A 13,404-nucleotide genomic window follows, 5' to 3' on the forward strand; every position below is an offset into this window, starting at 1 on the left:
AGAACTCAGCTGCCAGGCTTTTAACCAGAACAAAGAAATATGACCACATTACTCCTATTTTAGCTTCATTACACTGGCTCCCAGTATGTTTTAGAATTGACTTTAAAATTCTATTGATCACTTTTAAAGCTCTTCATGGCCTCTCGCCTTGTTATATTTCTGACCTTTTAGTCCCATACGCACCAGCACGTACCTTGAGATCCTCGGGCAGGGGTCTGTTGTCTGTTCCAGAGTCTCGACTGAAAACTAAAGGGGACAGAGCGTTTGCTGTCAGGGCCCCGAGGCTCTGGAACAGTCTGCCCGAGGAAATCAGGTCGGCTGAGTCAGTGAACTCTTTTAAGTCCCTTTTTAAAACATACTTTTATAGGAGAGCCTTTCCCGATCTTATGACTTTATTTTATCCCTTTTATTTTATTGTATTTTACTAATTTTATATTTATCTGTATTTTAGTCTTTTCAATGTTTTCATGTTTGTTTCATGCTATCTTGTATTGTTTTTGTATTATTGTCTCTTGGGTATTATTGTCTTTACACTTGTTAAAGCACCTTGTAACTTGTTTTTGAAAAGTGCTCTACAAATAAAGATTATTATTATTATTATTATTATTATTATTATTATTAGACACGCTCAGCAACTTTTTTTTCTTTCTTGTTCCTAAAAACTAAAAAAGAAATTGGCAGATGTGCCTTTAAATATAAAGCTCTCCTGACAGAAACTACCTCCCTGCTAACAGAAGAACAAAAATTCATTACGCCTCTTTTACAATTCATTATTACTTTTTCTCAAAACACAATGCAGCTACGTTTAAAGCTATGTTATGTTCCTCTGTATGTACCTTTCTATGTACTTTGTGTGGGTGACGCAGGTTTCTGGGAATGTTGTGCGGGAGGGTTGGTAAAGGAGAGCCTTTTTTTGTATGAATGTATATCTCCTGTATGTATCACTTGTGATTGTGTTTGTTTGAGGACCCCCTAGAAAATGTGATGGTTCATCTCACTTTTAAATTATGCTACTCTTTGCTGAAAAAGTAATCATATTACTGTAACCATAATAATGTGTCCTACTGCCCAACACTGTGATTAACAGACACAGAAATACATAACCCGTTTCTCTACATGAAAAGATGCCTGTCGATGCCTAATATGGTACACAGAGGACTGCATCCACGTTTTACAGAATATGAGGCCTGCATCATGTCATTTCATGTTTTGCTTTAGTTTTGCATTTTCCAAAAGTTTCAATTGAATAAGCATAAGTCACTTGGAATACAGTAAGTTAGAACGTGCAACAAGTTCTTTCTGTAATACTTTCACACTGGAAACACAACCCGGGCTTCCGTACCTCAGGCTTTGCAACTCAGCTCAGCATTTCAGCCGTCCAATAGATCTGTGTGGGTGCATGTGCCTCTGTGTACAAATTTAGTACCGTTGTGACAGACTCGAGGTCAGCAGGAACACAGAGGAGCGAACAGGGTATCAGTTCTCTTCTCACACTTGTGCTGACTGACTCTGGCACGCTGCGCTGTCATGAGGCCAATGCTGGTTCAACACATGGCTGGACGTGGGTTTGAATCAACACATGTTTATACAGCATATACACAAACACTGACTGTAACATTTCTATATATAGGCGAGAACAATATAAACCAGTAAGATGAATTCAACTGATTATCGAATGAGCAAAAAAGCCACGTTCACTGAACATTACAGAATAAACAATACAAAAGATTTTTATTTACATACAGGATGTGGTCTTCATTGTTACTGAAATAGACTTAACAAGGCGAGCAACGAAGAACCAACACAGCAAATGTAAGCATAATGTTAATTTCCATGTTTGCAGTCGTCTTCAATGTACCATTTTTAACACAAAGCAAACGCTGTCAGGGAAATAAATTTGTTTCTCGCCACCACGAAGATGGAAAGAATGGCCCTGGTGTACGTGGTTTCACTTATAATCATATCAAATGTCTGCTACTTCCTTTTATGTCAAGCTGCACTATAGATCAAATCCAGTGTGTTTCAAACTATTCTTCAAAACAGGACGCAAAGGGGACTAAAACTTAAATACAAGTCAAATCACCACCAGAAATCTATTTTGTAGCATCGATGAACAGATGGCAGCCAGATATGTCTAAGAAAAAGTCCATCACTACTTCATTTAATTCAACTTAACGCTGACTTGTACTAAAACTTTGAAGAAGTGATGAAACTATTTATGAAACAAGCTGAAACTCCATATCTCCATATTTCCACTGACAGTAAAGTTGCTGTGCATGTTAATGTAACCTGGTGGGTTAATTCATGCAAGATGTGAGGGTTTGTGGACTTAAAAGGTTAGTGTTACTTCTCTCCTTTCATTTTCCAAAGCAAGTCATATCATTTGAGATATACAAACCATTCTGATTATTTGCTCTAATATCCAGTCACTAAGGTCTAATGTATTTCATTGGTCATATGCTTCCTCACACATGTTCTTCCTCATGTAAATGAATTGTTAATACCAGGCCACAGAAAAGGGCAAACTTATTTTCATGTGAGACAAATGTGACACCAGTAAACCCTGAAGGCCAAATATAATTAAATATTCCTCCTTGATTGAGTCCAGCCTGCTCTGTAAAGACCAACTTCAAATGAAACCCATCAATAAAAGAAATAAAAGAACACTAAATTAGAAACAGCAAAAGATTTATTCACCAGTCAAAACATAAACTTCAAAACATGAGGTCTGAGGAGCGAAATCCTCACGGTGATGCATGCATGCCAAGACTTCTGTTACCTGACATAATGAGTTTCACTGCAACCTGTAGGGGCTACAACAGAATGGATGTAGTGGACAAACTAGTTTGTGTATTTCCACTGTGTGGTACAGGGTTTGTCAGGTTATCAATAAAAACATACTGTCAGTGATGGGAAACATATTTCTTATAATACCTCCTTTCAAATCAGACCCAAATTTTCAACATGAATTAACAGGGGAAGCTATATTAGTCAACAAACAGGTCTTGGAGAAGAGCTTGCAGCATTCATGCAAGATGGTAGGTGTGTTTTTGGTACATCTTAATCAGGGCAGTGGGACTTTGCAGGAAGTAAGAAGAGTCTATCCAAACTTGTATGCCCCCTCTGTACCAAGCAAGGGGAAAAGGGTGGCAGTGGTGGTGGGTTATCAGTTCTCGAGGAAAGCCACGTAGTCAGTGAGTCTGGCCAACTGCTGCTCATTTGGAACCAATGAGACGGGGGGAGGATCTGTTGAGAGAGACGAAAGAGACAGAGGAGGAGAAGCTGAGTCAGAGGGGAACTCTCACTGTGCCAAGTACTATCGATCTTCTTGCATCTCCCCAGCTTTAACTCGGTGGCTGGAACACGTGTGATGGTTTAACTCAGACAGACTCAGCAGGCCTAAGTTAACCACACTTTCAACATCTGAGGTCACCGCTTCCCCATGACCTGTTTAACAACGCTACAGCGTCTCCCCATGTGAGTGTGAGACACTCCGCCTGGAGATCATTACAACACATCTATCCTAACCAGATTTCCTCTGTGAGATCCACTCAACCACCAATATTACCAAGCCATATTAAGTCCTAGCGGCGGTGTGGAAGGGGAACAGGCTGACATGTGAGGATTAATGGTGAGTGGGTTAGCGTTTTGTGCTGGACATGTGTGCAGCAGATGCTTCTGCAGCAATGTCCAATGATTACAGAGAAGAGGACAGACCGCAGCCTACTCCTTTACTGTTTGCATAAATCAGTAGGTTTCTCTTCCAAGATGGATCAATCAGTGGCTCTCTGGGCTTGAGGACATGTGATGATGTGATACAAATTTTGACAAAATAAGGGAGCACATGAGAAGAAGAAAAATGGAATGGATGAGGGAAGTTTTGGAAATATGGACATGAGACAAGTAAGCAAATTTCAAGAGATTATAGCAAAAAGGACAATGTCATTCGTCTTTCATTGAAGTTAAAATGGCTCCAAAATCTCAGCTCTCGACATTTTTTATGTATGTGTAATAAAATCTAGAGCAGGAGGAAGGTGGGTGCCGGATTACTCATGACGAGAAAACCGTTTGGGCAACACAACGGTGGGCTGATGGCGGGTACAAATTAAAAGCACAATACTGCCACCTACCTGGCTTTTTGGGCATCACCATCCTGGTAGTGGGGTCTGCCTGCCAGCCCTGGCTCACCACACCTAAGGACAAAGACAGGTGGAAAGAAGAAGAAAATACCCCCATCAGCAAATGTATAAATGGTTATGTGATGGACATGCATTAAATTACTGTAGACAACTGTAAAAAACAAAACAAAAAAACAATGCATCTGTTTTATTACAAAATATTTATCTTTTGAATTATTTATACACAATTACCAGTGATGATATAAAATTTCCTATTAGGAGGTTGTGTAAATTCAATCTTACCCTTTACGGCCTCTTCCACAGAGTATCCCACAAAGGCAGCGAAATCCTCTGCTGTGATGGAAGTGTACGCCTGTGCCACTAGACTGTACGCCCTTTGCCGTGTGCTCTCTGTGAAGGATGCATTAACCACAGAGCATTAATACCAGATAGGTACATATGAGTATGGAAGTGCATATGTGCTAAAACGGTGCTCTGGTTCTATTTAAAGTGCAGACAGTGCATGTATGTACAGTTCACGGGCAACAGCAACTTACTGCGGACCTGCAGACACGAGAACAATAAGTTGTTATGAGAGTTATGATTCTTGTAAACAAATCTACTAATTAGCAACAGCACTGGGGATTCTACGCTGTGAATAACAACCAAGATTGACATGTAGGGTTTGGAAGCCAGGGGCTGTTTAGGTAAAATGTCATGTGAATGCTCTTATGGTCTGGTTATGGTAATTCTGTGTGTTTGAGTTCATGAAGGTGCTTCCTTACACCACTGCATCTCCTCGACACCCCAAACACACACACACAAACACACAATTTAACAACTGACAGGAGCTGGTTTGTGGTTCAAATAAAATGAAGCTATTCTGAACAAAACCTTGGTGGTCTGCCTTTAACTGCTTTGAGCACCTGGGTTTATTTTAAATCAAATGGTGCATTTTGTTGTTAGGAAACCTTTGATTTGATAGTGATGAACCGATGAGCTAAAAGAAAAAGTAGGGCCCAATGTGGAAAACGCAGACGGAATTGTGGAATTTGATAATTAATAATGGAATCAACTGTAAAATGGGGAATATTGTGGAATCTGCCAAAATGTGGAGGCAGAATATTCGCCCCAGCACTTAAGCTATACAAACAGAAAACACTACACTGCTAGGTATTGATGTCACATCGGCAGATGCAAGACTTTATGGCCGTGTGGGCGGAGTCAGATATTCTGTTAGAAAAAATTAAAAAGCTACACCCAGTCAAGCTTTGTAAACAAGGAGACGCGGCACCTGAACGTGAGAGTCAGACCGTCAGACTCACTTATTACAGTGTGTTCGAGTAGCTTCTGTCCTGCAGAAGACCCGTGGGAAGAAATTGTCAGTGGTCAAGTAATAACCTATTTACAGTGCTGTTGCAATACATTCATTGTGAATTGTACCCCATTAAATAGTAATAAAGTATTTTAATATCCTACTGCTGCATATATACAATATTTTTTATATTTTCTTAATGAATTTACCTTTTTTTGTTTTGTTTTTTTATCCACCACATGATTATGCACTCTTTCTGATGACAAAAAAAAACGTAATATTGGAAAAATTATAACGGATATCATAGAGCCCTAAATAAGAAATTAAGATGTTCCATAATCTAGCATATTTAACAATAGATCTTATTAAATGAAGCATGCTTAAGATGAATCATCAACGTTATATGCTGTGCATACACAACAAACACCTAAGTCTGTATCAGCAGGCACAGGCTTAGGCTTCTAAAATGCCAAAGCTGACCTATTTATATAGCTTGACTTGACATGATGCTGTAGTTTGTGGAGATAACTTTGAGAGACGGCGGCATGCATTTGCTGCTGCTCCTGCAGCTATCATGTAAATGCCTCAGGGTTGTGGCCTTTCGTGTTTTATAGCCTAGCAACGATGTATGTGTACCAACAGTCAGTCCCCAGTCTACTGCAGCAGCTAGCAGCAGTAACAATAACAAGTGGGATGAGAAAAGACAGCTGTGTGGGGAAGGCTGGGGATCTTTCAAGTGCTTTCTCATCCTGCTGTCCAAAGGGCTTCCTGTTCACCCTGTTATTGTACTCTTCTAAAAACAAGTGGAAGGACTGAAAGTATTAACTTGGAAAACTGTTTCAAGAAGTGTTTATGTATTGTGTTTGAAGGTACTTCATTTTTATTTTGTTATGGTTTTAATCAAAGTTCTGTTTGTAGAGTAATCCACACTTGTGATTAAAACAGATTATCTCAATGGACGGGTCACAGAGAAATGTGGATGACTGACTGAGTTGTTTTTTTGTTTCCTCTCTCTAGCTAGTATAAAACTCTGATCTGTTAGAAGTGAAGTATATCTCACTTTGTAAAACTGCTTCATCTGTTGGGACAACTTTCTTGCACCTGACTGGCTGCATACTAGAAAAGAAATGAGGACTCTGAGCAAATGCTCCCAACAAAGCCAAGCAGGTCATTTCAAAGGTACTTTTTGTAACCCAGTCCCTAGCAAGGCATTTATTTTTACCATGGCGTGTTGGGAGATGACTTTTGTGGCAACTGGACCGGCCTTTCTTAGTTTGCCCTTGTGACACTCCGGAGTTGGGCTGGAGCTGCTGAGCAAGACGTCCATGAGTGGGAGGATAGGAGTTTTATGGAGCAGAAACAGGACCTGGCCTGTCCTTCCCTGACAGTCTATTCTAAGTCCGCTATCACTTCTCACCCTCTCACCTCTTAAAAATAGCCCCCACTTTTCACCAGCAAAGGCAAAGCAGACAGGACATGGCAAGGGCTTTTATTTTTAAATACAGCCAATTGCCAAGTAAGAGCAGCAACAGACTGGGGATATGTGTTTATGACCAAAATAATATCTTCATATGTTTTCTTCCTTTGTTTACTCCCTTAAATTAAACCTCATGTTGTTTTTAGTAATAAAGCAAATATATGCTTAACTTCATGCAGCTTTATTCCACATTCCATTAAAGACAGATTTGGTGATTACAGGCAGATCAGCTGGTCACCAATTAAACACACAGTTAGACAAAGTGAGAAAAACACAACTACCTACTTCCCTAACCTACATATGAGGAAAATGAAGTGTGATCAGTCTTCAGACATTTACATTTATCTAGACCTATCTTTCCATTTAACTGGTTCAGAAGTACAAAAGTATAAAAAGAAGTTAAGAAAATGTACGAATACGACATTGAAATTAAATATTGCACTGAAAGGGCAAGCCATTTATGCCCATTACCTTATATTTCTTTCAACATCAAATGCAGAGTCCCTGCCATAAACACGTGTCAAAAAAAAAACTTTCAAAGGCACAAATTACAGCATTTCCTACTAGTCCATAACCACTTCCATTGTCATTATTCCTCCTCCTCTTCCTCCTCCTCCTCCTCTGCATCCTCAAAATCATCATCATCAACCACTCCAAAGTCCATTTTTGCCAGGACTGCTTCAACATGCTCTGTCGACAAAGTGAAGTGGTCCATCTTCTCGAAGCCGGGCTCTGGCCTCTCTTCCCCCAGTGAGCATTTAGCTGCATCTTTGGTCTGGGTGATAAGGCCCTTGGAGGCTACCAGAAACTCGGCAGCGCTACCCTGCTCCAGTGCCCTCACAGCTGTATCTGTGAGCTCTGTGCTAGCCTGCAGTCGTTCCCCATAACGCTGAGCCAGAGCCCGCAGAGCTGCCACCTTTTCATCTTGCTCTTTACCAATCTGCTCTAGTAGAATGGTCTTGCGCTCTTCCAGTACAGCATATAACAGGTCAAAGCGTTCAGCTAGCCCTTGCTTAGCATGCTGAGCATTCTCTTGCACAGCACGGCAGGCATCTTCCATCTGGTTGAGCAGGGCCTGAAGGCGTCCATTGCTGGCCACCAGGGTATCAATAGCATTACTCAGTTCACCCTTCTGGGCCTGGTAAACACTTGCTAAAGGTGCCACCTCACAGTCCTTATGCTGGCCAAACACTTTGCACATGGAGCAGGTGGGTACCTGACAGGTCACGCAATAGATGTTGATTTTCTCATCCTCATGTTCTTGGCACATCGGTTCTTTGGATTCTTTAGGCTTCAGGGTGGTTTCTGTGTTTCCACTGCCACTGCCTTCTTGCTGCTGCTTATAGATGTCAATAATATTTTCTACCAACAGGTTACGCTGGAGCCCATGCACACCATGGCGGTCAAGCACAACCTCAAACCGGCAGGTAGGACAGCGAAAGACCCCACCAGAAAAGCGGTATGGGTTGCGCGAGTCGTAGAGGTCGCTGGCACAACTACGGCACAAGTTGTGCTGGCAGGGCAGGATGACCACAGGCTTGGTGAACATGTCTAGGCAGATGGGGCAGCTCAGCTGCTTCTCGAGGCTATCCATGGGGCTCGGGGGCCGAACCATAGATCCTGTCCTCTGGACGTCCATAATGGAAAAGTTCAGCTTACAGCTACACAAACTAAGAGCTTCACTTGCTCTCTGTTGGTTTCAAAATGTAACTAAAATAAAGGCTCTATGATCTTATCCTTAGTGTGCACTGTCACTTGTGAAATGCCGATATCTATTCTGGTTGAGAGCTAGCAGCTCTGTCCTTTATACCAGCCCCTCACAGCTGATGACATCCGATCCTTTCCACCATCCAGAGCACACATTCCTGCCTGCTTGCTGCCTTCGGATCTTTTCACAGAAATGCCCCCCTCCTACCCAGAGCATGTGTCACATGTCCCAGTGGGCACTGTGTCCCCTCTAACAGTGACAGAAGTGGCAGAATGGGCAGAGACCAGGGTCCATGTGACTGGCTCAGAGGAGCTCCGTCTGAGAGAGGGAGCTCAATCTAAATGGTAAACAAGTCCGTGTAAACATCCCGTGTCTCAGTTGTTTTGACTAGTTTATCTCTTTTGATTTGTTGTCATATACGTAGTTTGCTATGTCCTGTTTTGTTTACTACAGAAAAATACTGTAACTTTTACACCAACTGTAACTTTTTATCTTTTAGATTTTTTTTCATAACATTAATGTTTGACATTAATGTCTACATTAATGTCTACATTGAAATCAACAAACTACATTAAATGGAAATGTTGATGATTATTTTCTGTTTCACAGAATCATTGATTACATTAAGTCTTTCTATACCGACCGTTTCCTTGTAAATGCTTTTCAAATATGAAGATTTACTTGTTTTTCTTTGTGAAAAACTAAGTCATCACTTGGGCTCTAGCCATTTGTGATGCCCACTTTGTGTTATTTTTCTAATTTAGAGCCTTGTGTTTATGGCAAGTACAGTGGTTATTTAGATGAAAATGTTATTTTTGCAACAATGGAAAGATGGTTGTCTTAACTTAGTCAATTGAAAGTGTAACACACAGAATGTACCAATTCATTTTGTAAAAATGTCTAACTTCTTCATGGGTATCTAAAGAAATGATTCATAATTTAAAACAGCTTTATTTAAACCTTTTTAAAACAGTAAAATGCGAGCATTTAGATTCAAACATGGAATTTTCCACGTTGATTCTAATCAATAGTTGTCCAAGTGTTTTATGACATACTATATGTCAGCATCCTTGGCAGATGAACACAAAGTACCGTAAACATGAGGGAGAAGCTATTCTTAAAGTCTTGCACAACAGAACCATCACATGATAAAGATGCGTGTGTACAGGCTGTGGAAACAAATTTCAGTAAAGTAACAGTAAAATGTCGGTCTGTCAGTCTGTCTGTTTCCCAACAATTGTCAGCTTGATGGCAATAATTTCAAATGGGACATTTCTCAAAATTATGTTTTTTTGTGAGCATGTAAACAATATCTTATTCAGAGTGTTGTCTTGTAACTACTTGAACGAGCCTTCAGGAAACTGATATGTCACACTGCTGGAAATGTTATAAAGAGTAAAAATCCCCAACTTGTTATTTCCCCTGGGTTGCATCATAGCCAAAACTGTGTTCAGCTGGTGCCCCCTGCTGATTGTTATTCTACATCAAGCAGATGAGATGTAAATATTTTATTCACTTCAATGAGAGAGCTAAATGTGTAAAGCATATAAAAATAATTTAGAAGTGTTTTTATTATCTAAAAAGCTGTGAAAGGTCACATAAGACATGTTTTTTAAACTGTTGCTGTTGTTACCTCGCAGGGCCTCCATGACCGGAAGGATATTCTCTGACCACTGGAAAGCTGCGATGGCTGTGTAGATCCCTGGAAAGTCTCGCTGCCAAATGCGTTGGCCAACAGCCCAAATAGCTGTTAATTCAGGGTTTGCCTGCATACAACATGCAGACAAGCAATTCAAACACATTCAGCATGCTACAAGGCATTGGTTTTCATGCTACTATAAAGAGCAGTCACACCCAAATACTTAGGATACTAAATCACAGTGGTTACATTTTATAACTGTTCTGTCCATTTAAAACATCAAACTGTATAGTTTTTATGCAAGATGAGGCATGTTTTTTCTAATACAACCGGATAACGTCAACATCTGACAAGGAGTTCTGAGCTGACTGGCAACAATATTATTGCATTTCTTATTGTACAGCTGACAGTCATAAGCAAAACAAAAGCAGCTCTGGTTACCTGTCAGGAGACAGCGATGCTAAATGTTCCCATTTGTAACTAACAGCGAGTTAATTAACATACAACGGAGATATGTTCTATAAAGAGCAGAGTTGGTCATGGAGAGGAGTGAATTAAACACGTAAACAAGTATTACATTTTCTGTGTTCAACTTGACTAACAAACTTCAGCTGATGTCAGATGTCCACATTTCTTTGCTTTTCAGACACTTTATTTACTGTCAAGTGAGGTATTTCAGAGTAAAAATACAAAGCACATGGTTCGGAGCTGTAATTACCAATTGGTATTTACAATTGGAAATTGGCAAATATGGTAATGCTTTCCATATAAAGCAGCACAAGCTGAACCATCACATGTATCACTGTGTACATGTATGCATGTATGTGTACCTGTATATCATATCCACCTTCAACATGTACATAATGAGAATAGTTTACTCTTGCATCCTTTGCACTCTGATTACTGCACTATTTGTCAATATGTCTATATTGTTTTGTTCATAGTGTGTATATTAGTGTTGTCTATTCTGTAGTTTGTGTCTGATTTTATTTTATTATTATATTATTATTTTATTATTGTATAAGTAAGCACATCGTGAGCAATGTACAATCCTGAGTCAAATTCCTCGTATGTGTGAACATACCTGGCAATAAAACTGATTCTGATTCTGATGTATACTGAAATGGGTTTCAGTAGTACTTCTTAGCGTGTCTACATGTTTTAACATGCTTACCGATTTTATTGCTTGGGGAGTCCGTTTCCACAGATACCTGGCATTATTCCTGTTGGACCAACATCACCAAGTTATACAACACACAGGATAAAGTTGCAGGTGCAAGCAGCAATAGAACACAGGGTTAGCAGTGATATAACTGAACAGCCTTCAGGTAGCTACAGGGCACCCACTCAGGTTATTATTTTTTCAGCAGCTCCAGAAAGCCCTGCCATTACCCTTGTAAGGAGGCAGATTGGTTATGGCTTTGAGTGATAATTAAATTGTGATATTTAACATTTAATAGAGAGGCAGCATAGAGAACGAATATGAAAGAATTGTGCAATCCATGAAGCAAACATCTAAAAAGGGAAGAAAATCACGCCATAATCATTTAAATGTTTTTCAATGAAAATGAGAACGCAAATCGTCTCTCAGTCAAAATAATCGCAATAACATATTTTTTCAAATTCGTTCCGCTACTGTAGAGACAGAGAGAACCCCCTGTCAGCCAGTGAGGACAGACACAGGTGACTTACATGTCATTATGAAGTAAATAGAGCGAAAGCAACTGAGCGTAGACTTGAGGTGTTGCAATGCCCCCTGGAGCCTGTAAAACATAAATGCAGTTAAAGACTGAAGCTAACAATATGTAAAAAAACAAGCTATTGTGACTTCCACAAACAATCCATGCTGTATATCTCGAAGTATATTCGCTAATAGACATTAGCTAACTAATGTACCGTTAGCAGCGACTGCTTCCGACAGCCAGAACTAAGTAAGCCGTCCAGTCAGCTGTGTTATTATTTTCCTTATCTTCTACTAACGTTATAGCATTGGTCACTTACCTCACAATGTCTATATTTATGAATGTGCATGGTCTCTCCTAAGGTGTCCATGCGCCACCCAGAAAACATTGTGACTCACGTTATGAGAGTCTAAACACAACAATACTGAGTATTAGCTGTAGCTATGTTTACAATACCAACATAACGAAGAGATCTGTGGCTATCAATGTTAGCTAACTGGCTACTAGTAGTGCTAAAAGTAAAACCAGGGAGTAACGCTAAACCTGCCACTTCAGTTTTAATGAAGACAGATTGTGTTGGCATTGCTTGCACTTATACATGTACACCTCGCAGCGTGAGTTAAAAGTAAATTTAGAGAGACATTAGTGGAAACACACGTTAGCTTCTTAGCCATAACGTTAGCCTAAACCGGTCATGAGCTAACTGTCAGAAACACCACTACCAAGCCTGTAGAGGCAGAAAGCATATAAAACAACATTTATTGTTGGCAGAAAAAAATACGGAATATCACGAGTCAGTACTTTACTTACCTCGAGCTCTTGAGCTTCACACTGCTCTAATAATTTATCATAATTTTCCTCCATAATCACAGCAGTAGGCATGGTGATGCCTAGCTGTTGCATCGGAAACTTCTTCCTCTGTATAATAGCAGTAGATTAGCAGCACGTCAGGGGTGTTGCTGCCCTCCACTGGATGAAGCACAGACGACAGGATCTAGAAAGAAATGGAAGAAAGAAGATTATTTATACCGCAAGTGGAAAATTCCATGTTTTTTGTTTTTTTTTAAAAACTCAGTTGTTGTTATTATTAATATTATTATTATTATGCGCACACACAGGTCCAACATACAAACACATGCACAAACAGGACTTATAGATATGCTAAAACAGATGGAGAGATGTCAGAGTGAGGGGGCTGCCAGGTAGTCAGGCTTCCTGAGTGGTTAGAGGTTCCTTGCTCAAGGGCATCTTTGGCAGTGGTGAACTGGTACCTCCCCAGGTACTCGTCCACATTGAATAGGCTGTATCTGCTCCAAGCTGGACTCGAACCGGTAACTATTGTTACACATCACCTCTGACAGAAAGAAAGAAAAAAAGAAGAACAAATCCACCAATAAATATTTTGATATTTTTTCCTGAAAAAGTACGTTTTGTCAATTTTCATTCCTGCCCTCACCTATGGTCA

The 13,404-nt window shown here is 40.1% G+C and overlaps 2 protein-coding genes across 2 annotated transcripts; both read right to left on the bottom strand.

The window, feature by feature from the left end:
* Positions 1–2,671: 2,671 nt before the first annotated feature.
* Positions 2,672–12,940, bottom strand: cops8 (COP9 signalosome subunit 8). Its single transcript, XM_046054242.1, has 7 exons — positions 12,750–12,940; positions 11,950–12,020; positions 11,432–11,480; positions 10,252–10,384; positions 4,422–4,529; positions 4,131–4,193; positions 2,672–3,246 (listed from the first exon to the last, which is right to left on the bottom strand). Exons 1-7 carry the CDS (start codon positions 12,840–12,842, stop codon positions 3,167–3,169), a joined length of 597 nt encoding a protein of 198 aa, XP_045910198.1. The 5' UTR covers positions 12,843–12,940; the 3' UTR covers positions 2,672–3,166.
* trim63b (tripartite motif containing 63b) lies at positions 7,076–9,175 on the bottom strand. The gene has a single exon (XM_046054241.1). The coding sequence runs from the start codon at positions 8,547–8,549 to the stop codon at positions 7,500–7,502; it is 1,050 nt and encodes a 349-aa protein (XP_045910197.1). The 5' UTR covers positions 8,550–9,175; the 3' UTR covers positions 7,076–7,499.
* Positions 12,941–13,404: the final 464 nt, after the last annotated feature.

This window comes from Micropterus dolomieu, linkage group LG07, assembly GCF_021292245.1.
Source record: "Micropterus dolomieu isolate WLL.071019.BEF.003 ecotype Adirondacks linkage group LG07, ASM2129224v1, whole genome shotgun sequence".
Classification (NCBI taxonomy): domain Eukaryota; kingdom Metazoa; phylum Chordata; class Actinopteri; order Centrarchiformes; family Centrarchidae; genus Micropterus; species Micropterus dolomieu.